This window comes from Phacochoerus africanus, chromosome 2 (assembly GCF_016906955.1).
Source record: "Phacochoerus africanus isolate WHEZ1 chromosome 2, ROS_Pafr_v1, whole genome shotgun sequence".
Taxonomy (NCBI): Eukaryota; Metazoa; Chordata; class Mammalia; order Artiodactyla; family Suidae; genus Phacochoerus; species Phacochoerus africanus.
Window position 1 is genome coordinate 102,708,070 of NC_062545.1, and position 22,990 is coordinate 102,731,059.

Genomic DNA, 22,990 nt, shown 5'->3' on the forward strand with positions numbered 1-22,990 from the left:
TTGTTGATTCTCTTAATTCTTGCCTCACCAGCCAGGGTGGGTTGTAATCACCAATGTGCTTTGCTTTATTCTAGAAGGAAAGCATATTTCAATTTCAGAATTAGGCACTTCTCCAATTTTTTTTTTTTTTTTAACGTATGCTAAGCATGGAGAGAAAACTAAGTGAGGGTGGTATTTTGATAACTTGTAGACTTTTTTTTAATTTTAGGGTAAAATTGAACTGTGTGCCAGGGTTCACACTGATGGGGAATTTTTTACTGCAGAGTTAAACTCCTGACTATAGACTTTTATGATGGAAACACGTGGCACCCATCTTCCACGTCTGAAGGCATAACTAGTGATTCATTCAACCCCTGTTCTTAACCTCTTCAGTGTGGTAAGCAAATCACACTGGCTAAGAAAACTGCAGTGGCCCTGCAGGTTTCTCTACAGTACATGCAAATTCCTCCCATTAGTTTCATTGTAATATTGATGAATGCAGATTGACTATATGACTGTATGTTCTGACTGGAAAATTAGATGCAGAGTCTCCATTGTGACTTATGTTCAGGAGTTTACAATATAGAGGTAGATAAGGCATACTTATTTAGAGAATTTGATTTTTTTTTTTTTAAATTTGGGTATCTAAACCATTACTTTGCTAGTTTTGATGTCATAAACATGATTTTACTAAGGAATCCAGAACTACTATTAAATTTCTCATTCTCATCTACTGCCCCCCATTGAATAATTATGTATTATCTCTGTTACTTTGTCAAATTGAGAGACAGACATCATCTGGGTCATCCAAGAAGTCATAGTGAAACTAGGACTATTAACTGTCTCATTATTGTCTTACTCTGAACTACACTGTTTATAGACAGACAGTAGGGTTCTTAGAACCAGCCTGTAGATGTGTACTACCTCTTGAAACCAAGTTGTTTCTTATCCCTTCACCCCCACTTCTAAAGAGAAAAACAGGTGGGGTGTTGGTGGACTGTGGTCGTTTGTAATGGATGGTAGCTAGAAGACCCATGTGGAATGTAGATTGTTTTAACCAAAAGTTTTCAGTCCTTGTTGATAAATTATAGATCTATACTTACTTCTTGGCACTTTGACAGAAAAGTTATATGCTGGGGAGAATGAAGTAAAGAAAGCTGCTCACCTTATTAATGTAAGATTCAGGGAGGATGGGAAGAGATCCGCCTGTTCTTCTGACGTCGTCCACATCTTTTCTGTTAGGTTTATCTGCTGCTGCTGGAATCGGTGTTGATGACCTTCGTCGCTTATGCATACTCAGGATGAGTTTTGTGAAAGGCTGGGGACCTGATTACCCAAGGCAGAGCATCAAGGAAACACCTTGCTGGATTGAGATTCACTTACACCGGGCCCTCCAGCTCCTAGATGAAGTACTTCATACCATGCCTATTGCTGACCCACAGCCTTTAGACTGAGGTCTTTTAACTGGTGGGGCCTTAACATTATCAGGATGGTGGACTATAAAATACAATCCTGTTTGTAATCTGAAGATATATTTCACTTTTGTTCTGCTTAATCTTTTCATAAAGGGTTAAAAAAATGTGTTTGCTGCCTTGCTCCTAGCAGACAGAAACTGGATTAAGACAATTTTTTTTTCCCTATTTAGAACTTTTTGGGCATGGCTCATAGCTTGAAGATCAGGAAAAACACATTGTCACTAAATCTTCACCAGTAATGTATGAAGGAATCATTCCAGTGCTGGAAAATTTAGCCCTTTAAAATGTCTTAGAGCCATTTATATGCAGAACATCGATATGTGTGTTATTCTACAGAATAAATTCAATATTACTGATTTTAAAGGCAGAGAAGTTCTCAAAGTTAATTCACCTATGTTATCTTGTGTGTGAGTTGTTATTGTTGAACATACTTTATTCCAAAATATTGTGCCATGTGGGTGAGTTAATTTTACCAAGAGCAACTTTACTCTGTGTTTAAAAAATAAGATAGTAATGTATTATAACCTTTTATCCAAAATATTTTTTTGCAAGTTAAACTAGTGAAGATGATTTCAATTCAGATTGTCTCGCAACTTCAGTTTTATTTTTGCCAAGGCAAAACACTAATTTGTGTATATTGAGAATTCCTTAAAAATTATCAGACAAAGGAATATCATTTAAAATTACATTTGTTATCTTTGTTGGATAACTATTTATCAAGAAATATACTTTTGCCCTATTAAACAATAGGTGTATTCTGTATTTCTAGGCACAAGGTTGGTTACTAAAAAGCCTAGAAGAAGAATTTCTTTCCTTCATTAACATAGGGAAAGGTTTTGTATTTTTAAAAACACTAAAAGCAGTGTCACTCCACCTGATATCTTACCATTCTGCAAAGGTGGCAATGCTTAATCTAAATAATGAGTATTTTGGAAACTGCTAAATTCTATGTTAAATACTGTGCAGAATAATGGAAACATTACCATTCGTAATAGGTAGTTTGGATATTTTTGTACTTGATTTGATGTGTGACTTTTTTTTTCATATACTGTTTAAATCATGTATGTTATGACATCGTTTAAAATTCAGTTTTTGTATCTTGGGGCAAGACTGCAAACTTTTTTATACCTTTTGGTTATTCTAAGCCCTTTGCCATCAATGATCATATCAATTGGCAGTGACTTTGTATAGAAAATATAAGTAGAAAAATTGCAAGTGTATTGACTGTACCACAGACACAATATGTATGCTTTTTACTTAGCTAGTAGCATAAATAAAACTGAATCTCAACATGCAAAGTTGAATTCTAGGTTTGATTTTTAAGTTTTTTTTTTCTTTTGCACTTTTGAGTCCAACCTCAGTGGTGAGACACCTTCTACTAAATGACAGGCAACAGCCAGTACTATTGGGCAGCATTGGTTTTTTTTTTCTCCCACTCTACCAGGACTTCCCTATGGACATTACGTATCAAGTATAGGGTTGGTTTTTTTTTTTTTTGTTTTGTTTTTTAACTTTTATGTTAATGTAGCAAAACTAGGCCTGATTATAAGATAGTTTGTCTACAGGATAAATAGTATGAAATAAAATCAAGGATTATCTTTCACATGTTTTTTCTTTTTTCGTGGTGGGCCTTTCTAAGTGTAGTAAGATTATTTCAGATGTGTTACAAGTTTGAGAAATGAGAAACACTTAATGCATGATAGTCATCCTTATATCGACTTAAGTGAACAAATCTACTGCCTTGCTTAGGTCTTAGTAATAAGACCATTCTAGAAACCACTGAATTTGCTTATTGCTGTGATTTAAACAGATCTTGATCCAGGCTACATGTCTTTGGTTTTTTAAAATAACACATCTACCAACTCATTTATATTCTTTGAGTACTTACAAATTCTTCTGTTAAAGACTTAATTTTTATTGGTACAAATTTGGTGATTCTAAGTTTTATTGACTTTTTTTTTAAAAGATATCTTCATTCTCTAGAAATTTTTGAATTTAGGTTCATTTTACAATGAATGAAGAATAGGATTGAGAGGAGAGAGTTATAGAATAACAGATTTTTAAAATCCAGGTTATTTGATTAGAACCATAAGCATGCTATGCTATAATCCATTGCCTCCTTTTCTACTTTAAGGAAGGTTTACATGTTTAATCATCTGGGGAAAGTATTGTGGAAAATATTTACTAAGAAGTTTTGTCTTTGAGGCCAAGCTACTCGCCTTGGTTTCTTTCTACAAAGAGCCATAAAAATACTACAAGTACATAGAAGTACTTCTAGTTATTAATTACCTTGTATTTGTGCCTGGGTTCAGTCACATGCTTTTGAGAAAACATCTAGTATATAATCTGTTACTTTTGAGGATTTAGTTGTTAAACAGTACTTCCATTTCTTAGAGGTAGTAATCTTTGATCAGTAAGACTAAAAGAACCACTAGGTTTAAGGTTGTATGGCTATTTTAAGGGTAGTATGATTTCTGCAGTTCTTAGAATCTGATTGTGAGGATATGGTTTTCATTGGCTTTTCTCTAGCTAGTTCATATCTCAGAGACCCAAAAATTTGAATTTCAGTGAAAGCTGAATAAGAGATGATCCAGTATGAGGCCCATTCCACTTTTGTCTAGTGCCTTTCAGTGCATTATCAAAGGGAAATCCTTTAATCCAAAATAATGTTGCCTTTCTTTTCCAGGGAGTAGATTCTTTTGTGGGATACTGTATATCTCATTTTTTATAGTATACTACCCCTGGTATACAAAGATAATGATAATAAATCACTGCCATATAACCTTGTTTTTCCAGAAGCATGGCTCATTTCTATTGACCTAAGCACTAAATAGGTTGTCTGTCCCATTCCTCCTGTGAACATTGTAGGTTTATAAGTTGGATGGCCTGGCTTAGGGAAAACCATACTCAAAATATTCAAATAAACTGAACATATATTAGGTGTATTTAAAGTTAAAAATCGACTTTTATGAAGAAGGGTGTGGTGTAAAGAGGGGCTATTTGTAAAAGAACATTTGAAGGCAAAATGTCCTGTCTTCCAGATGATACTTATCTTACTTTAAAAGTTATTGTAGTTGTCTTTTTGACATGCCCATCTGGAGAAGGGAATTTTTATGTTTTCCCATGGTACTCCTTAAGTATATGTGGAGGTTAAGGACTATATGGTGAAGTATTTCTATTCCTGATTTGATGGTAACTAGTTAATAGTTACTAACTATTATACAAAATTAGATTAGTTCAGAACCCTTTTGAGAGCCTTTTGGAAGAAGCAGTTTTATTCTAAGACAGAATCCTTTTTTCTATAGTTTGCTCCCTCCATCATTGAGTGATTTTACTGGCATTTTGTTTAATGATAGCAGATTGGGAAAATGGTGAGTTTTATAGGTTGCTGAGGTAAATGAGTATATGAAAGCAATTACTGGTAAAGTCAGTTAACAGCTCTTTCATAGGTGTGTTTGGCTAAGACTAGCAGATAATAGCATGAAGAAATGCTTTTTTTTATTCCTTACTAAAGGCAGAACCCATCTTGTTGCAGATAGCTATCTGTAAATAATAGCCTAAATCGTCCTTTGCAAGATTATAGAAAATAGGATATGAGAATCTTGTGTGCAACCTTTTCATTTTTTTTCCATGACAACTAGATAATTTCTTTTCTCCTAAGATATATCAGGAAGGATGTAAAAAGTTAGTGGCCTTACTCAGAGCATCCTCAGGCCCAGTCTTGTTTTTAAGCACTTGTCCTAGTGTTGCTAGGTTGTTTATCGTATTTATCTGGTATCACTGTGGAATCGACTTTTCTGCATAATCCAAACTTGCCTTATTTAAGCAGCAAAACTTTTTTTACATTGGCCATTTTTGGGGATGGAGTTATTTAATATGTGTACAGAATGTACTAGATACACTTTCTTTTATGCCTCCTGTCTTATAGACTTCAGGGGCTAAGACAGGTGGGACTGTTTTGTCTTCACTAAATGGTCACAGACTGTAATGGTTTGGAATATCTGAATTTGTTACACACACACACACACACACACACACACACACACACCCCCTTAATGACAGCAACCACTTCCTATGTTATTAGCATACCTCTTCTTAGTTTCTTCTTTCCTTTCTCATTCATTTTCCCAACTGCTTGGGCAAGGAAACCAGATAACCATACTTATTAGAACTTTCTTTAAAATACAAGGGCAAACTGGGACAGGACCCAATAAACTTCCCTGTAAAATATTGAAAAAGACCTCAATGCTTTATCATTTGATCTCAGTTTGACTGCTTAATGTGCTTCCTGATTCTTGCTGAGTTTCACTTAGTTGAGATAGCGTGAAATGAGTCATATTCATATTTTTCCCCCTTTGAAAGGTTTTGTTGCTCCTACCTGAATGCTGCTCAAATAAAAACTGGGGTTACAAAGGTTGGTTACTAAATTCGCGTCAGTAGCTAGAGGCCATCCCATTGCCTAGAGGACACCAGCACACACAAAAAAAGAACAACTGCAAAAAAAACAAAAACCCTTGGAAAATGAAAGGGTCATTTTTTGTTTTGTTTTGGTGTCCCCTTTTTGAGTCTTATCTTCTGGCTTTCCTCCTCTACGGATATTTTTGACCTATATTTTTAACCTATAGGTGCCTTTATTAAAATTGAGGGTCTGATATCCTGCCCCAAGGAGTAGCTAAAGTAATTGCTGATGTTTTCAGGGATTTTGACATCAGACTTGAATGAGTGAATGAATCTTTTTTTCTTCTCTTTCATCATTTTTTTTTAATGTAGGAAGAGCTAAGGAGAAAACTCCATTGAAGACAATCATTTCTCTTTATTGATATAGTTTTTACAGTTTATTTCAAATGCTTTCTCACTAGGTCACAGAACCAGTGTTTTTGTTTTTGTTTTTTTGTCTTTTTGCCATTTCTTCTGCTGCTCCCATGTCATATGGAGGTTCCCAGGCTAGGGGTCTAATCAGAGCTGTAGCTGCTAGCCTACACCAGAGCCACAGCAACGTGGGATCCGAGCCAAGTCTGTGACCTACACCACAGCTCACGGCAACACCGGATCCTTAGCCCACTGAGCAAGGCCAGGGATCAAACCTGCAGCCTCAGCATTCCTAGTCGGAGTCGTTAACCACTGAGCCACGACGGGAACTCCAGAGCCAGTGTTTTTTTGTTTGTTTGTTTGCTTATGGCCGCACCCATGACATATGCAAGTCCCTGGGCCAGGGATTGAATCTGAACCACAGCTGCGGCAACACTAGATACTTTAACCCACTGTGCTGGGCAGGGGGATTGAACCCTGTGAACCCTGGCCTCCACAGTGACCTGAGCTACTGCAGTCAGGATTCCTAACCCACTGTACCATTAATAGAGAGAACTTCCAGAACCAGTGTACTTGTTCAGTCTGACATTAGTGGCTCTGGGCTGGGGCCAGACAGATGTACTCTCTAGTTTGTGCTCTGCCACTAATTTGATACGTGACCTTGGGCAAGTCATTTACCTTCTTTGGGCCTCAGTTGCCTCATGTGCAAAGTGAAGGAGCTGGACTAGATGAGTTCTTCTAGCTCTGAAGTTTAAGTGACCTTGCCTACCTTGCAGCAGTTTTTTATTTCTTCCTTACCTTTGGTCTGCTGTTTGAGGGGGCTTTTTACTTACTTCTGCATTATTCAAATGAGGCCGGGCTTGATATTTTATTAGTCTTCTGTGGACAAGAAGTTACATAATATATCCTTAAGAGGTAAATTCAGCCAAAGGCCTAGCACCACCTTGGGGGCTGCAATAAATACTTTAAAGAAAAAATTTTTAAAAAGCCTTCATTTTATTTTCTTATTGTCTCTATTCAAGGTGTATTAAGGCTTTTTTTGAGTCATGATATTCTCCCTTTTGGGTTGGTATGTGTGTGACACCATCCTCTTAAGTGCTGTGTGCTGGTAAATTTTTTTCTAACTAAAATGGACTGAAAACTTACTGTAAATACCTAATGATATTAGAGGTCATTGCTTTGGGTCTTTGGTTTCTTAACTCTTCCGTGCTCAAAACAGGGAAATTCCCTTGGACTCTATCAATTAAAATGGTTTATATAACTCAAGAAAAAAAAAAAAATACCAGTGGATGATTATTCACTTTATTTTTGGCTCTTTTTAGGTCCATTTTGATTAGAAGACTTTTGGCTGGAGCATTCCTTTCAGAGTTCTCTTCCAGCCTATCCTTGAATGAGTATAATTAATGGACTTGGCTTTTTCAAGGACCTTGAGAGCCTTCTTAGGGGGAGGTCAAGAGTAGGGGGGTTGTGGAGTCCTGGTAGAGGCCAGCTCTGTGATAGCTGGAAAGAAAGGGAGGAAACCAGTTGCTCTTGCTATGGTTGCTTGTCATTGATAGAAGGACTCATGGGCTTGGATTGGTTTAAAGGCTAAACATGGAGTTGCAAACTTCTTCCAAGTATTAGGTTCTGGCCAAACTTGTGGAAGTTTGTAGATGATGAAGACCTGGTGGGCTGCAGAACCATTTTGAGGAGGTGACTAAGGGTCACCTCCCCTTTGTTTTTTCCCCTGAAGTCAGAGGAATGCAGCTATGCCAAAACTCAGAGAAGAGCCACACTTAGCTTCTGCTTTGGGGAAAACTGGTCAGCTAAAGCTCTGGTAGTTCCTTTGTGGCTTTCTGTATACTTTTGCCTGGTTGAAGTCTGTGGCTAAAGAAGAATTGAACCTTTCCTGAGAATTCTGTAACAAAATATGTTTTTCGATTAAAAGAGGAAGCCAATTAAATCATTATGTGCTCATTCTTTTTCTTAAGCTTGTGGATGTTTTAGATCTGGAAATAGTTCCTAATCATTTAGAGAATTCTAAGACTTGAGGATGACACTTTCCTTCATTGTTTTGTGACCAATGAAATGGAAAATACAGTGTTTCAGATATGACCATGGGAGAACAGTCCCCATTCTTTTCTCATTTCTAAAAGGAGAGGGTGGAGTGATGGTGGTTGGAGAAGAGGTAGGTGCTAGGGATTTATGAGAACCAAGATGAGAGACAGAAATTGGAAATTTAGAGATGCTACCATTGCCCATCTAGGTATTAAGGGAAGCTCTTTCCTCATAGCTGCCTCCTCTGAATTGAGGGGTCATTTGGGGGCAGGGGGTGGTCAGGTAAGGTGCTTCTTTGGCGATGGCTTGTAAAACATGGCAAAATCAATATTTTCTTTCTGATCTTGCTGACATGAGTTCTGGAGATGTTAATTGGGCTGAGAAACTCTTTCACCTCACCTAAAGTTTATAATATTTTATGCTAGAACTTGAAGAGGATTGTCGACTGACATTCCATTAGGGGGAAAAAATTCCTTTGTGGAGCACTTCAGGAGAAAGGGCAGTTTTATGTATGCTTCACCTTTTTCTGCCCTCTGCTTTTGACCACTGAGTCTTTGTGCTGTATTCCATCTCCTGCCATATCACAGCTCCCACAAATGACAACCTAAAATGTCCCAACTCCTCTTCAAACCCTTCTCACCCTGTCTTCTCACTGTGATAAATTGCAATACCCTTTACCCTCAAGCCTTTCTGTTATAAAAGAGCAATTCTTTTAGTTCTGGCCCTCCTTTGGGGGTAGTATCCACTTCTATATTTTGATGTAGTCTTTTGGGCCATTTGGTCTCAGAGAGATGGACAAGATGGGTTTAGGGAATTTGCCAGCAACAGACCTAACCTAAAAGAATGGTTACAGGAGTTTCTCTAAACAGAAAAGAAATGATAAAAGAAAGTGGGACTATCAAGAAAAAATTTAAAATGTGGTAATCAAAAATATGGATAAATACATAAATCTCATCTTGAGTTTTCTAAATTATGTTTGATAGTTGAAGCAAAACTTAGAACATTACCTGTGGTGATTCTAAATATATACAGAGTTCATAAATATTTCAAGCTACTAAAGCTATCCAAAGAGATAAACTCAGAAATACTATAGGTAAGTCAAAATGGAGTTCTAAAACCTGTTCAAGTAATGCACAGTGAGGTTGGTGAAAAAATAAAAGCAAAAAACAGAACAAAGACTAAAACACCAGACTTAAACTTTGTGTTAACATATCAATAATTACATTAAATGTAAATGGTCTAAGTATACCAGTTAAAAGGCAGATATTGGTAGAATGTATTGAGGGAGTTCCCCTTGTGGTTCAGTGGGTTAAGAACCTGACATAGTGTGCAGGAGGATTTGGGTCCAATCCTGGCCTCACCCATTGGGTTGAGGATCCATTGTTGCCACAAGCTGTGGCAGATGCAGCTTGGATCCAGCATTGCGGCTCTGGCATAGGCTGGCAGCTGCAGTTCCCATTTGACCCCTGGCCTGAAAACTTCCATATGCTGCAGGTGCAGCTGTAAAAAGAGAGAGACAGTGAGAAAAAAGAATGTATTAAGAAACATGACCCAACTCTATACTGTCTAGAAGCAACTACATCAAGTATAATAATATAGGCAATCTGAAAGAAAAAATATGAGAAAATATATATTAGGTAAACAATCAAAGGAAAGTAGGACTATGTTAATATCAGATAAAGTAGATTTCAGAGCAAAGAAAAATGCCAGAGATAGACAAGGATATTATATAATGATAAAAAAAAGGTTAATTCTTGAAGACAGAGTTAGTCCTAAATGTGTATACACCAAACACCAGAATAAAAGATAGGAAGAAAAAAATGATAGAACTGAATAGAGAAATAAATCCACAGCCATAGTTGGGGTCTTCAACATAGATTTTTAAAAAATTGATAGAACAACTAAACATAAAATGCTTAAGGAGTTCCCACTGCGGCTCAGTGGGTTACAAACCTGACTAGTATCCATGAGGATGTGGGTTCAATCTCTGATTTTGCTCAGTGGGTTGAGGATCTGGCATTGCTGTGAGCTGTGGCATGGGTCACAGACCCTCCTCGGATCCCGTGTGGCTGTGGCTGTGGTGTAGGCCAGCAGCAGCAGCTCTGATTCAACCCCTAGCCCTCAGGTGCTTTCATATGCTGCAGGTGCAGCCCTAAAAAAGGCAAAAATAAATAAAAAATAAACTAAAATTGAGAACATAGAACTCAACAACACCGTCAACCAATATGATCTAATTGACATTTATAGAACAAGTCATCCAACAACAGCAAAATAGTAACGATTTTCAAGTGCAAACACAACACATACCAAGATAGATCATATCCTGAAAAGACTCAAAATTCAACAATTTTAAAAGAACTGAAATAATGTAGAGCATTCTCCAACCCCAATGGAATTAAACTAGAAATCAGTAATAGGAGTTCCCATTGTGGCTTGGTGGGCGAAGAACCCAACATTGTCCCTATGAGGATGCAGAGTCAATCCCTAGCCTTGCTTGGTGGGTTAAGAATCTGATTTTGCCACAAGCTGCAGTATAGGTTGCAGATGTGGCTTGATCCACTGTTGCTGTGGCTAGGGCATAGGCCTGCAGCTGCAGCTCCAATTCAACCCCTGGCCGGGGAACTTACATATGCCACAGGTGTGGCCTTTAAAAAAGAAAAAAAAAAATCGATAGTAGATAACAGGAAAAATCTCTAAGCACTTAGAAACTAAATAATATATTTCTAAACCATGGGTTAAAATTTCTCAAGGGATTTTTTTTTTTTTCCCAAATAACACTAAAATGAATGAGAGGTAAAAACAATATCTGGGATTCAGTTAAAACAGTGTTGAGAGGGAAATTTATAGTACTAAATGCAAACATTCAGAAGAAGAAAAAAAAATCAATACTCTAAAACTTCCACTTGAAACACCTAGAAAAACCCCAAACAAACACAAGGAAGGAAATAAAAGCTGGAACAGAAATCAATAAAATTGAAACAAAACCAAGAGAGAAAATGAAACAAAGAGCTTGTTGTTTGGAAAGATCAGTAAAATCAACAAACCTCTAGCAAGATAAAAAAGACACAAATTTCCACTATGGGGGATAAAATGAATTATCATTGCCACCACTATAGACATTGAAAGGATTATAAGGGAATAGTACAAACAGCTTTACACATAAGTTTGACAACTTAGATAAAATTGACCAAGTTGTTGAAAAATACAAATTATCAGAACTCACCCAATATGAAATAGATTATTTGAATAGCTCTATAGCTATTAAGGAAATCAAATTAATTTAAAATACCCCAAAAGAAATCTCCAGTCCTTAGATGGTTTCACTGGAGATTCTACCAAAGAAAATTTAATACCAGTAATACAATCTTAGCAGAAAATAGAAGAGAACATGTCCCAATTCATTTTATGAAGCTACTATTATCCTGATACAAAACCAAAGACAATACAAAAAAACCCAAAAAACAAAAAACAACAGACCAATATCTCTTATGGACTATATGTAAAATACTTAATAAAATATTAGCAAATGGAATTCGACAACATAAGAAATTACATACCATGACCAAGTGGAGTTTATTCTAGGAGTGCCAGGCTGGTTCAGTGTTTGAAAATCAGTCAATCTAACAACCACATCATCGGACTAAAAGAAGAAAAAAATCTCATCATTCTCAGTAGAAACAATTTTGTGAATCAACTATACTTCAATAATTTTTTTTTTGTCTTTTTGCCTTTGTAGGGCTGCACCTGCAGCATATAGAGGTTTCCAGGCTAGGGGTCTAATCAGCTACAGCTGCTGGGCAACGCCAAATCCTTAACCCACTGAGTGAAACCAGGGATCGAACCCACAACCTCATGGTTCCTAGTCGGATTCATTTCCGCTGCACCACGTCGGGAACTCTAATAAAGTTAAAAAAAGAAATCCCATCATTCTAGCAATTGATGAAGACAAGGCATGTGACAAAATCCAACATCCATTCACGATAAAAAACATGATAGAAAATAGGAATTAATTCCTTAATAAAGCACATCTACAAAAAGCCTACATCTAACATAATAATGTTGAAAAACAATGCTTCCCATCTAAGATCAGGAACCAGTCAAAAATGTTTACTCTCACTACTCAACCCAGTGCCAAAAGTTTTCACCAGTGTAATAAAGCAAGAAAAGGATAAAAGGCATACAGATTGGAAAGGAAGAAGTAAAACAGTTCTCACTTGTAGATAACATGATTGTCTATGTAGAAAATCCCAAGGAATGTATCAAACTCCTAGAACTAATAAGTCCAGTGAGGTCACTGAATACAAGATTTACATGCAAAAGGCAGCTGTAGTTTTATTATAAGCAGTGAACATGTGGACACTGAAAATACAATACTATTTTCAACTACTGGAAACATGTAATCTAATAAAACAGGAATGAAGGGGAGACATAAATTTGCTTTAGGTCAAAGCAGCACATGGTCAGTGCTTTAACCACTGACCAACCGGGGTCTCCATGCTTCTGAGGAGGAAGCTGGAGGGTCAGGAAAGCTTCCTGGAGGAGGTAGCCTTTAAATTTGGCCTTGAAGACGGGAGAATGTCAATAGAAGGGCTGCATATGGGAAAGAGATTCCAGGAATGACACAGCAAAGGCATGGAAGTGGGAGCCCAGAGGGACATTTCTGGGAAGGGCAAGTAGCAATGTACAGGGAACCCCACAAGTTCATGAACAGAGGAGCAACAGCAGGAACGGAGAGTCAGGGCCGGACTGTGATGAGGCTTTAAGGACCAGGCAGAGGAGTGTAGACTTCAGTGAGTATTCGAGGTCAGCTTGATTTATTTTGACATTAGAATGCTTCTTGCTACTGCCTGGGAAAGAGAGGCTATGTTCCAAGTTAATATTCCATTTTAACACCTAATTTGATAGTGAAACAGAGGCACTTTTAAGCCTGGAGTAAACACAGTCATACCCTGACCACAAAAGCATCACTGATGGACTAATAAAAAGGAAAGGAGTCATGGGCAAAACAAATACGTCTTTGCAGTTCCCAAGGCAGCACCACCTCATAAACACTGCCAACCTTTTGCTTGTTATGACAAGACAAGCCCTCAGAGCTTCAGTTTTAATTGAAAATCAGACTACCAGCAAAATGCCCTTAACAGTTGTTACGGATTGAATTGCATCTTCCAAAAAGACATGATGAGGAGTTCCAGCTGTGGCACAACGAGATGAGGACGGTCAAACAGGACTACTCAGACAGGAAGGGGGTGATGTGCAAAACCTCCCACCGAGGGTGAAATCACTACTGCAGTGGTAACCTCTGCACCTGTGACTGGCAGACACCTGGAGGCCTGGCGGTCGTGATTCGAGGGCCTCAGCATCCTCAGACCTGCGGTTACTCATTAACCGCAGGCAACTTCGATAACTTCTTTCCGCTTCAGTCTCTATCTGTAAAACGCAGGCTTACTTAACGTCCTTGGATTGATGTGAGGATAAATTGAGAAAAATGTATGTGACCTATTTTAAAATGTGCCTGCTACTAGGAAGCGGTTGATAAGCTTAGCCGCCATCACCATTTCATCATCATCCTCGCCTTAATGGAAAACCAGTGTGTTTGGGGGCTGCCAGGTGCCAGTGAAATGCGCGGGCCTGACCTGACATGCTTGGGGGAGGAGGGCTGCTGGAGTTCCTCATTGGGTGCAGGGGGCCTCCCGCCCTCCCCCACGCACGCCCCGCCCCTTCTAGGTGTCCCAGGAGTCCCCGACCCCGCCTGGTCAGGGCTCCCAGTCCACACTCTAGGCGCCAGCGGCCGGATTTCAGGCCCGAGGAAGCCCTCGACCAGGTGACGGCTGAAGCCAGGGAGAGGCTCTCCTTCAGCACCTCTCTGAGTTCCTGCGGAACTGCCACCGGGAGTCGCATGCACCGGGGAGCTGATAGGTAGCCGGGGACAGCAATCCTTGGGCTGGGGGGGATTGGGGTCTAACTGGGGCCAGAGGTGCAGCGAATAGGGGCCCGCGGGCGGCTGGGACCCGGACCAGGAGGGGCGGAGGGAGCAGGGCACGCGTCGTCGGGGAAAGCAGCGCGGAGGAGGAGCGAAGCCGTGGGGAGCCGCGGAAGACCCGGGAGAACCGCGCAAGACGAGGGCGTTGGAGCGGGAGGCGCGCTCGGGCTTTCCGCTTCCCACGCTTACCGCCGGGGGTCGCCATCGCCCCGCGCAGGGCCGTCCTCCGGGCCCCCTTCCCTCCGCCCGGCTGCTCCCGGCTCCTCCCGCCTGAGCCGCGAGCCTGCGAGGAGGGCGCGCTGGGTCCCAGTCCCTCTCCCTGGTACCCAAGCGTGCCCGGCCGCTGTCCCCGGCGTGGGGAACCGGACTAACCCCAGTGCTCCTGCCTCTAGATTTCGGATGTCAGGGATCTTTAATTTAATTTTGCAAGGACTCCGGGAAGTCGCCTAGGACCAGTATCGTTTTTGTCCGCAAAAACTTCGGTGTTGTGGAGGAGCTAGACTCTCATTGGCCCAGAATCTGGGGTCTGAGCTGGCGGGGCATTGGCCACCTTGGAGGTCGGGCCGGCCTCCTGGGCCCAGTTGGAAGCCTCCCCCTGGTGCTAATGGCTTGTTCTAGGAGCATCGGAAGAAAAGTTCGTACTCACCAGTACCACCCCCACCCAAGAGCCCCTGTTACTGAAAGGCGGGGGGAGCCCCCCTGAGCCCTGGAAAGCACAGGCCAAAGAGGAAATTATAGGGCCGAGCCCAGGAAGCATGAAAATAACAACGACGACAACAGTAATAATATCAATGGTTAACACCAAGTAAGCAGGCACTATGTGACAGGCACTGTTCTGAGCTCATTACCTGTAATTACTCACTTAAATCCTCACACACATTTTATGAGGGAATATTATCACTGTGTTACAGGTGGGGAAAGTGAAGCACAGAGATCTTAAATCTCTCTGGGTCTCAGTTTCCTGAAAATTCAACACTTTCTAAGGAAAGTGCCCCACCAGGTTAGTCATAAATTGTTTAACTGAAATAGCAGCCAATTCATCGTGAGAAAATGGCAAGGAATAGCGGTGAGACCAGGCGCATGTGTTTTCTGGATGTGCTGCAGCGGGGCCATTGCCTTAGTAAAATCACTGAAGAACCTGGGCGAGAATGGCCGTGAATTTTTCTCTTAAAGCGCCCCCTGGTGGGAAGGGAGGGCAAGACCGCCGCCTTGGCAAAGTTTCTTGGAGATCAATCCTGGAAAGGATGCGGTCCCAGACTGTTGATGAAAATACCCATTTTTGCCCTCAGTGTGGGAGCTTCTCAGTGTAGTAGGAAAGGGTCAGGTTGGCCACTAGACATGAAACTTGAAGGAACAGTCATTGAGTCACTGTCCCAACTAATCACTCATTGAGTGGCCGCTAGACAGAGGCTGTGTGGGCATTTGTGACCTGTGAGCCACTTGGCAGAGGTGGAACTGGAGGGGGCTAGTAAGCAGTGGCTTGAAGCTCCACAGCAGTCCCTGAGCTGCTAACAGTGTCAGAAATTCCATCACCAGAGAGAAGAGGTCGTGGCACAAGGCTGGGTCCTAATTTGGCCCTCATTTAAATTTAGAAAACTCTTCCTGGTGCTGAGACAAGGCCTGCCTCCCATTAACGTCTTCCCAGACTCAGAGCCCTGGTTCCACGGGTCGGGGGGTGGGGGGAATCTAATGCCCCAGGACAAATGAGCTCATCAGATATTTTCTGGTGCGGGGGTGGGGGCCATCCCTGCGGTAGCTGGAGGAGGGTGCTGGCCCTGTTTCAGAACTGCCTCTGCAGTTAAATCTCAAACCGCCACCAGCTGCTGCCTTGGGTGTGGCTGTGGCTGTGGCTGTGGGAGCACTATCACAAGAGTCCTCACACCACCGTTTTGGGTCCTCAAATAGCTATTGGGTCCATTTGTCCTTAAGAATGACATACCCCCATAGTAAGATGCAGGGACATTCGAGGCTAATGTCACAGAACGGTTCAGCCCCCCAGTACAATTGTCAGCTCCAGGGTACAAGCATCCTATCTCATGCTGCTGCTCGAATGGTTGGGAGCACACTCCCACACTCCTTGGTGTGGTTCTCACCCACCACAAGTTGGCTTCAACTTCTTTTCAAAGAAAGAAGCTGCCTTTGTTTGGGGCCAGTCCCCACCCTCCCTGGGAGCCATAAACAATGCTTGTCAAACACTGGTGGTGTTTTAAAACGTTTAATGATATAGGAGTTCTTGTTGTGACTCAGTTTGTTAAGGACCTGAGTTGTCTCTGTGAGGATGTGGGTTCGATCCCTGGCCTTGCTCAGTGGGTTAAGGATTTGACGATGCTGCAAGTTGCGCCATAGGTCACAGATGCGGCTTGGATCTGGCATTGCTGTGGCTGTGGTGTAGTCTGGCAGCTGCAGCTCTGATTGGACCCCTAGCCTGGGAATTTCCATATGCCTTGGGTGTATCCCTAAAAAGATAAAGCAAGCAAGCAAGCAAGAAAATGTTTAATAATATAGTAGAAAGAACATGGGCTTTGAAGTCAGACTTGGTTGTTAATCTGAGCTTAACACCATTTATCACCTAAAATATCAAGGCAAGTTTCCACATCTGTAAATAGTGGCAGTGGTGATAGTGGGGAATGAAAACTATATTATGAGATGTAGAAAAATGGAAAGAACACCCATGGTGGGAGTTTCACAGACGGGAGACAGAGGCAATCCAGGTACCCAATTTTTTAGTGGTGTGTTCCCTGACAAGATTTTAGGTTCTGCCCCCCTCAAGGCCCACCTCCCCCCGTGCCATCTGGTCTCCAGGGCCTTTGCTTGGCCTCAGACACTCTCTGTGCTGTGCCATTCCCACCATTGCTGTAGGCGTTTGTCTGACCTGGTCCCAGAACGAAGCACCCCCTGCCAACCCATATGGGCTCAAATGGGGGTGGGGGGGTGGGAGGCCATTTAGAGAGAAAAGAAAAATTTAATAGCAGCTAATACTTTTGAGGGACATCTGAAAAGTTAGGTGATTAAGGCTGGGAAGGAAGAGACTAGAAAGAACTGAAGAAAGAGACTGTGAATTCAAGTCAAAAACAGGAGACTTTCCTGCAGATGGAAGCCCCGGAGAGGGAAGCTGAGGGTGATCATCAGCAAGAACTCTGAAGCCAGACTGCTTGTATCATTCCAGCTCTTGCACTTAAGAGCTTAGCCTTCGTCCATCTGCACCTCAGTTTCCTCATCTGTAGAATGGGGATAGTCATACCTCTCGGAGGGCTGTTACAGGGATGATATGAATTTGCGTTTCCGAATCACTCAGCACAGTGTCTGACGTGTGGTGAGTGCTCAGTGGGCACTAAGTGGTGTTATTTTTCCTTTGAAATGAAAACTTAGAGATTTGGAGAGCATGAGCAAGAGGGGTCCATGGGGACACCCGGCCTGTTTCTCTTACCAATGAGGCATCTGAGCCCAGAGAGCTGCTCTCCCCATAGCCCTTGAGCAGATGCTGGCACCTCCTGTTCCCCACAAAGCTCCTTCTTTGTCAAGTTGTCAGGGCTGTTTCCATAGCGCTCTTGGGGGTCTGGGTCTTGCCATAGCACAGCACATGGGCAGGGTCACCATGGCATATCTGTGCATCAGTCAGGGTGCTTGGCATGGACAACCCAGCTCAAAATAGTTTAAGGGGTTAACAAAAAAAGGTAATTGCTGCTGTACTAGAATGTCTAGGATGCTTTCAGGCCCAGGTGGATCTGGGGCCTGAAGTGATCCTATCAGGACAGTGTCTCTCCTTTGTGTTTCTGTAGGTGGGCTTCATCCTCAGGTAGGCTCTTCTCTTCAGGGATAAGGGCCACCACCTGCAACTCTAAGCTCACCTTGTCCTCACTTTAAAATTGGAGGTTTTACTATTTGATATGGGGACGCCAACAGATTAGAGACAATGGCCATTGAAAAGTTAGTTTGTTTCTCACAGTTCCCAAGAGGAGTGCATGGTGCTATGCAGGGCCACATGGAGAAGTACTGAGGGTCCATCAGGAGGCAGAGGGCACAGCAGGAAAGGAGCCTTTATTCTGGTGTTGGCGGGAAGGACTGGGTGAGTTAGGTAAGCCAGAAGAGCAAGGATTGGCTATTTTGAAAAATTTCACTGGGCTCTGGGGTAGAGGGGCTGTCCCTGGCTGGCTGACACCTGGCCCAGGGGTGATTAGGGCAGGGGGAGAGTGACCCCAAGTGTAAGAGCCAATGAAGGAGGCTGTGGAGGGGTGTGGGCTCTGACTGGTTAATTTGCATGTGAAAAGCACACTGCTTTATTATCTCTAGGAACTGGCTAGCCCTGGGAGGGACAGTCTTGTCAGGGTCAGCAAGGACCCAAATGTCAAAGCATCAGAAATACAGAAAAAATGGGAAAAAAACACCTGCTGTGCCCTGGCCACTCAGTAACCCCCCCACCAAAGTAAATAATTTTGCCATACAGGCAGCCTTAATTATAACTAGAACCCACTTCTGTCCCTTTTCCTGCCCTAACAAGGCAGCCTGCCCTCTCCTGCCTGTTCCTTTGGCTACAAGAAACAGTCCCCGATCTGTAGGTCTCCTGGGACAAGTAAGAGCTTCCAAGCCCTTCTGTGGGGGAGGTGAGAGGGCCCCCTGGGGCCCCCGGGGCTGCCCTGTTCTGGGCAGGGTGCCAACCCCACAGGGCAGGCCTTGTCTGGGACCAGGCTCTGAAAGCCGGAGGTGTCTGGGTGGCCGGTGGAGGACTAGGCTCCGAGTGTAGGATGCCGTTAGGGACAGAGGAGGGCCTGACATCAGGAAAAGGGGCAGCAATGCCAGCGGGGATGGCCCTTCTGACCTTCGCTGCTCTCAACACATCTGAGTCTTTCCCTTTCCTGAGTCTGGATGTGGCTCTTGGGAGAAAACCCTGGGGAGGCTGACTTTGGGGAATTTTGCCCCCAGAAGTACATTATCTGTCCTCAGGGCAGAAACACCTGCCACCCTGGCCAACAAATTCTGGGGACTTGGTCCTGGAATGTTGGTGAGCTGGAAGGAAGCCTCAGACGGTGGGACGCCCTGGGCCTCAGGGCTGGAGCTCCAGAGGCAGCTCCTTGGACTCAGTGGATGGAAACCTCTGGGTGCCTCTGTTTCCTCATGGAACTTGGGTAAAATGACCACCTTCCCTTATGTCGTGGGAGGCAGGAGAAACAAATCAGATCATATGGCAAACTCCAGTGTCTGTGCTAAGGAGGGAGGTGATGGATAATGGGTGGAGCAGCTGGTTAAAAAAAGGTTTATTTTTTCAGGAGTTCCCTTTGTGGCTCAGTGGTTAACAAACCCAACTAGGATCCATAAGGACATGGGTTTGATCCCTGGCCTCGCTCAGTGGGTTAAGGATCTGGTGTTGCCATGAGCTGTGGTATAAGTCGCAGATGTGGCTTGGATCCTATATTGCTGTAGCTATGGCGTAGGCTGGCAGCTGCAGCTCTGATTCGACCCCTAGCCTGGGAACCTGCACATGCCATGGGTGTAGCCCTAAAACAGCAAAAAATAAAATAAAATTAAAAAAATTAAAATTAAAGTTTTTTTTCTGAGTTCCCATTGTGGCTCAGTGGTAATGAACCTGACTAGTATCCATGAGAACATGTGCTCGATCCCTGGTCCTGCTCAGTGGTTAAGGATCCAGCGTTGCTACAAGCTGCCTTGTAGGTCATGGAGGTGGCTCAGATTCTAAGCTGCTGTGGATGTTGCTGGCAGCTGTAGTTCCAATTTGACCCCTACCCTGGGAAATTCCATATGTCACAGATGTGGCCCTAAAAAAAAAAAGAAAAATTTATCCCCTCTGAAAGATGGTGCCCTTTTAGCCTAGCTTTTATTTCTTTACTGTTTGACGATATGAAAATGACTTCACTTTCCTCTTACCTCTGCCCTAAGGAAAAGTAGAGCTCTAGCTGATTATGGCTGTCAACCACCCCTGGGCCTCTTGGAGGGAAGGGCAAGGCCAGGGGAGGGCTATGGGGTCCGGGGTGGCAGCCGTTGGGGCTGGCAGGCTGCTGCCAGGCAGGACAACAAGCCCTGTATTGCCATAATTTTTCAGGAGAAGTTGGAACCTGCTTTTCTATCGAAGTTTCCTGAAGTGGGAATGTTGGCAAATGATTTAAAAAAAAATTGTCCAACATTGCAGGCCAATCATAACAAATCTGAGGGCCAGATGTAGGCCTCAGGCTGCCAGTTTGTTGACCTCACACCCAGCCCTCTTCAGGCCCTGAGCTGTCTGCTGGCAGGCACCCAGCCAGCCCCTCTGGCAGCGGGAAAGGCCTGCGGACTTACCCTCCCCCATCTGAGCTGTCATTCAGCCACTAGACACTGAAGTACTGCATTTTATCTATGTATTTTTAAATTGAAATATAGTTACTGTACAGTGTTGTTTAAGTTACAGGTGTCCAACAGAGTGATTCACAGTTTTCAAAGGTTATACTCCATTTATAGTCATGGTAAAATCCTGGCTGTGTTCCCTGCATTTGTACAATGTGTCCTTGTAGCTTACTTGATATGTATTAATTTGAACCTCTTAATCCCTCACCCCTAGCTTGCCCCTCCCCCTCCCTGTCCCCACTGGTAACCACTAGTTTGTTCTCTGTATCTGTGAGTCTACTTCTTTTTGGTTATATTCTCTAGGTTGTTGTATTCCTCTTCTTCTTCCTCTTCCTCTTCCTCTCTTTTAAGTGCCACACTGCTGACATATGGAGGTTCCCAGGCTAGGGGGCGAATCAGAGCTGTCTCCGCTGGCCTACGCCAGAGCCACAGCAACACTGGATCCGAGCTGCATCTGCAGCCTACTCCGCAGCTCATGGCAATGCTGCAACCTTAACCCACTGAGCAAGGCCAGGGATTGAACCTGCAACCTCATGGTTCCTAGTCGGATTCGTTTCCGCTGCACCACAATGGGAACTCCAAGGTTGTATTTTTAGATTCCATATTTAAGTGATATCATACAATATTTGTCTTGCTCTGACTTATGAAATACTGCATTTTGAGGCTTACATGTATGAAAGATTTTCTGGAAGTCTGGCACCCATCTTTCCCAGTGTTTTGCAGGAGCAACCTGAAATGGCTCATGGGCTCTGCAGTGACACTCAGGGACCTTGAGCCAGGCCCGTGACTTCTCTCTAGGCCTCAGTTTCATCATCTGTAAAATGGAGTCCAGTTAGATACTCATCTAGTTCAATGTTTGTTGGCTTTAAGAGCATTTTTTTTTTTTTTTGGTCTTTTTGCCATTTTATTGGGCTGCTCTCACGGCATATGGAGGTTCCCAGGCTAGGGGTCGAATCGGAGCTGTAGCCACCAGCCTACACCAGAGCCACAGCAACGCGGGATCCGAGCCGCGTCTGCAACCCACACCAGAGCTCACGGCAACGCCGGATCGTCAATCCACTGAGCAAGGGCAGGGATCGAACCCACAACCTCATGGTTCCTAGTTGGATTCATTAACCACTGCGCCGTGACGGGAACTCCGCATTTTTTTTTTTTTTTTGATGGGAGGGGAAGGAGTTTTCATACAATGAAATTAAAATGTAACCATTTTACCCATGGCTTTACCTGGGTCTTTAATCCCATACTGTCCAATATAAATAGGATTTGAGCCCCAGATAAAATTTAAAAATTCCTTGTTGCTATGTTAAAGAATTTTCAAAAAAATCGAAGTTAGTTTTCATTATATTTAATGCAGTGTATTAAAATATTTTCCATTCAATATGTAATCAACGTGAAGACTATTAATGAAATATTTCACATTATTTTTCATACCAAGTCTCAGTAGGTATTTCATACTTAACAGTGCATCTTGCGTGCTCAGGAGTCACGTGCTGCTGCCATGTTGGACAGCACAACTGCAAAGGCAGGAAGTGCCAACTTTTCCCACACTCTCAACTGAGATGCCAGGTCACCTAAGGTAGTGAGTGAAGTGGGTGCCTATCCTTCCCTCCTCCCACCAGGTTTTGTCTTCACAGTGACTGATGCATACACCACCTTCAGTTTACCAGCATGCACTGCTCTCCAACCCCGGCAGGTGTCTGTTTTCACTGTCTGTCAGTTCCGGGAACAGTTCTGAGCCAGTGAAGGCATCCCCCTCCAGCCCTTACCCACCACTGCCACCCCTAAAAGAGCCAGAGGTGCCTATGAATGGGAGAAGGAACTTGAGGTGTGGAGCAGAGAAGACCCCCACTATGCCTCCTTTCCCAAGGCAGACTCTCCGTCTACAGCAGCCCTGGGTGGGAGAGTGAGCTTTAACTTGAAGTTTTGAAGTCCTAGATTGTTCCACTGGGCTGGGTACCCATTCCTAAACCAAGGCTATTTTTGTTTCTGAAAGTGATCAGAGGATTTGCTTCAAATATTCGAGCAAAGACAAAGTGTGTCTGTTGGGGGACGGATGAGGAGGGAAATAGGAATTGATAAAAACAAGCAGGACTGTTGATAATTGCTGAAGCTGGGTGATGGGGTATGTGGGGGTTCATTATTACCATTTTACTTATTTCTGGCAGTGTGTGAAAATTTCCATAATATAAATTTTTAGACAGTGACTAGAGGACTTTTTGAAATTGGGAGTGAACAGGACGGGCACAGAACCCACGGGATGAGAGCAGATAAAATTGAAAAATTGTGGGCAGGCATTCCTGTTGTGATTCAGCATGTTAAGAACCCGACATAGTGTCCATGAGGATGCGGGCTAGATCCCTGGCCTCACTCTGTGGGT

At 42.8% G+C, this 22,990-nt stretch overlaps 1 protein-coding gene across 3 annotated transcripts in view; it reads left to right on the forward strand.

Annotated features, from left to right (window-relative positions):
* The window catches only part of SMAD4 (SMAD family member 4), a 59,190-nt gene extending 50,985 nt beyond the window's left edge, over positions 1–8,205 (forward strand). Inside the window, exons 12-13 of one of the 3 annotated variants that reach the window (XR_007132842.1) lie at positions 264–376; positions 1,222–1,349. Coding sequence is in view for 2 of the 3 variants with exons in the window: in XM_047765134.1 (XP_047621090.1) it covers positions 1,222–1,433 (212 nt within the window). In the remaining variant the exon portion in view is untranslated. Of the gene's footprint in view, positions 1–208; positions 232–263; positions 377–1,221 lie in introns of those variants that run through there. The other 2 variants (XM_047765149.1, XM_047765134.1) reach the window with 2 other exon arrangements.
* Positions 8,206–22,990: the final 14,785 nt, after the last annotated feature.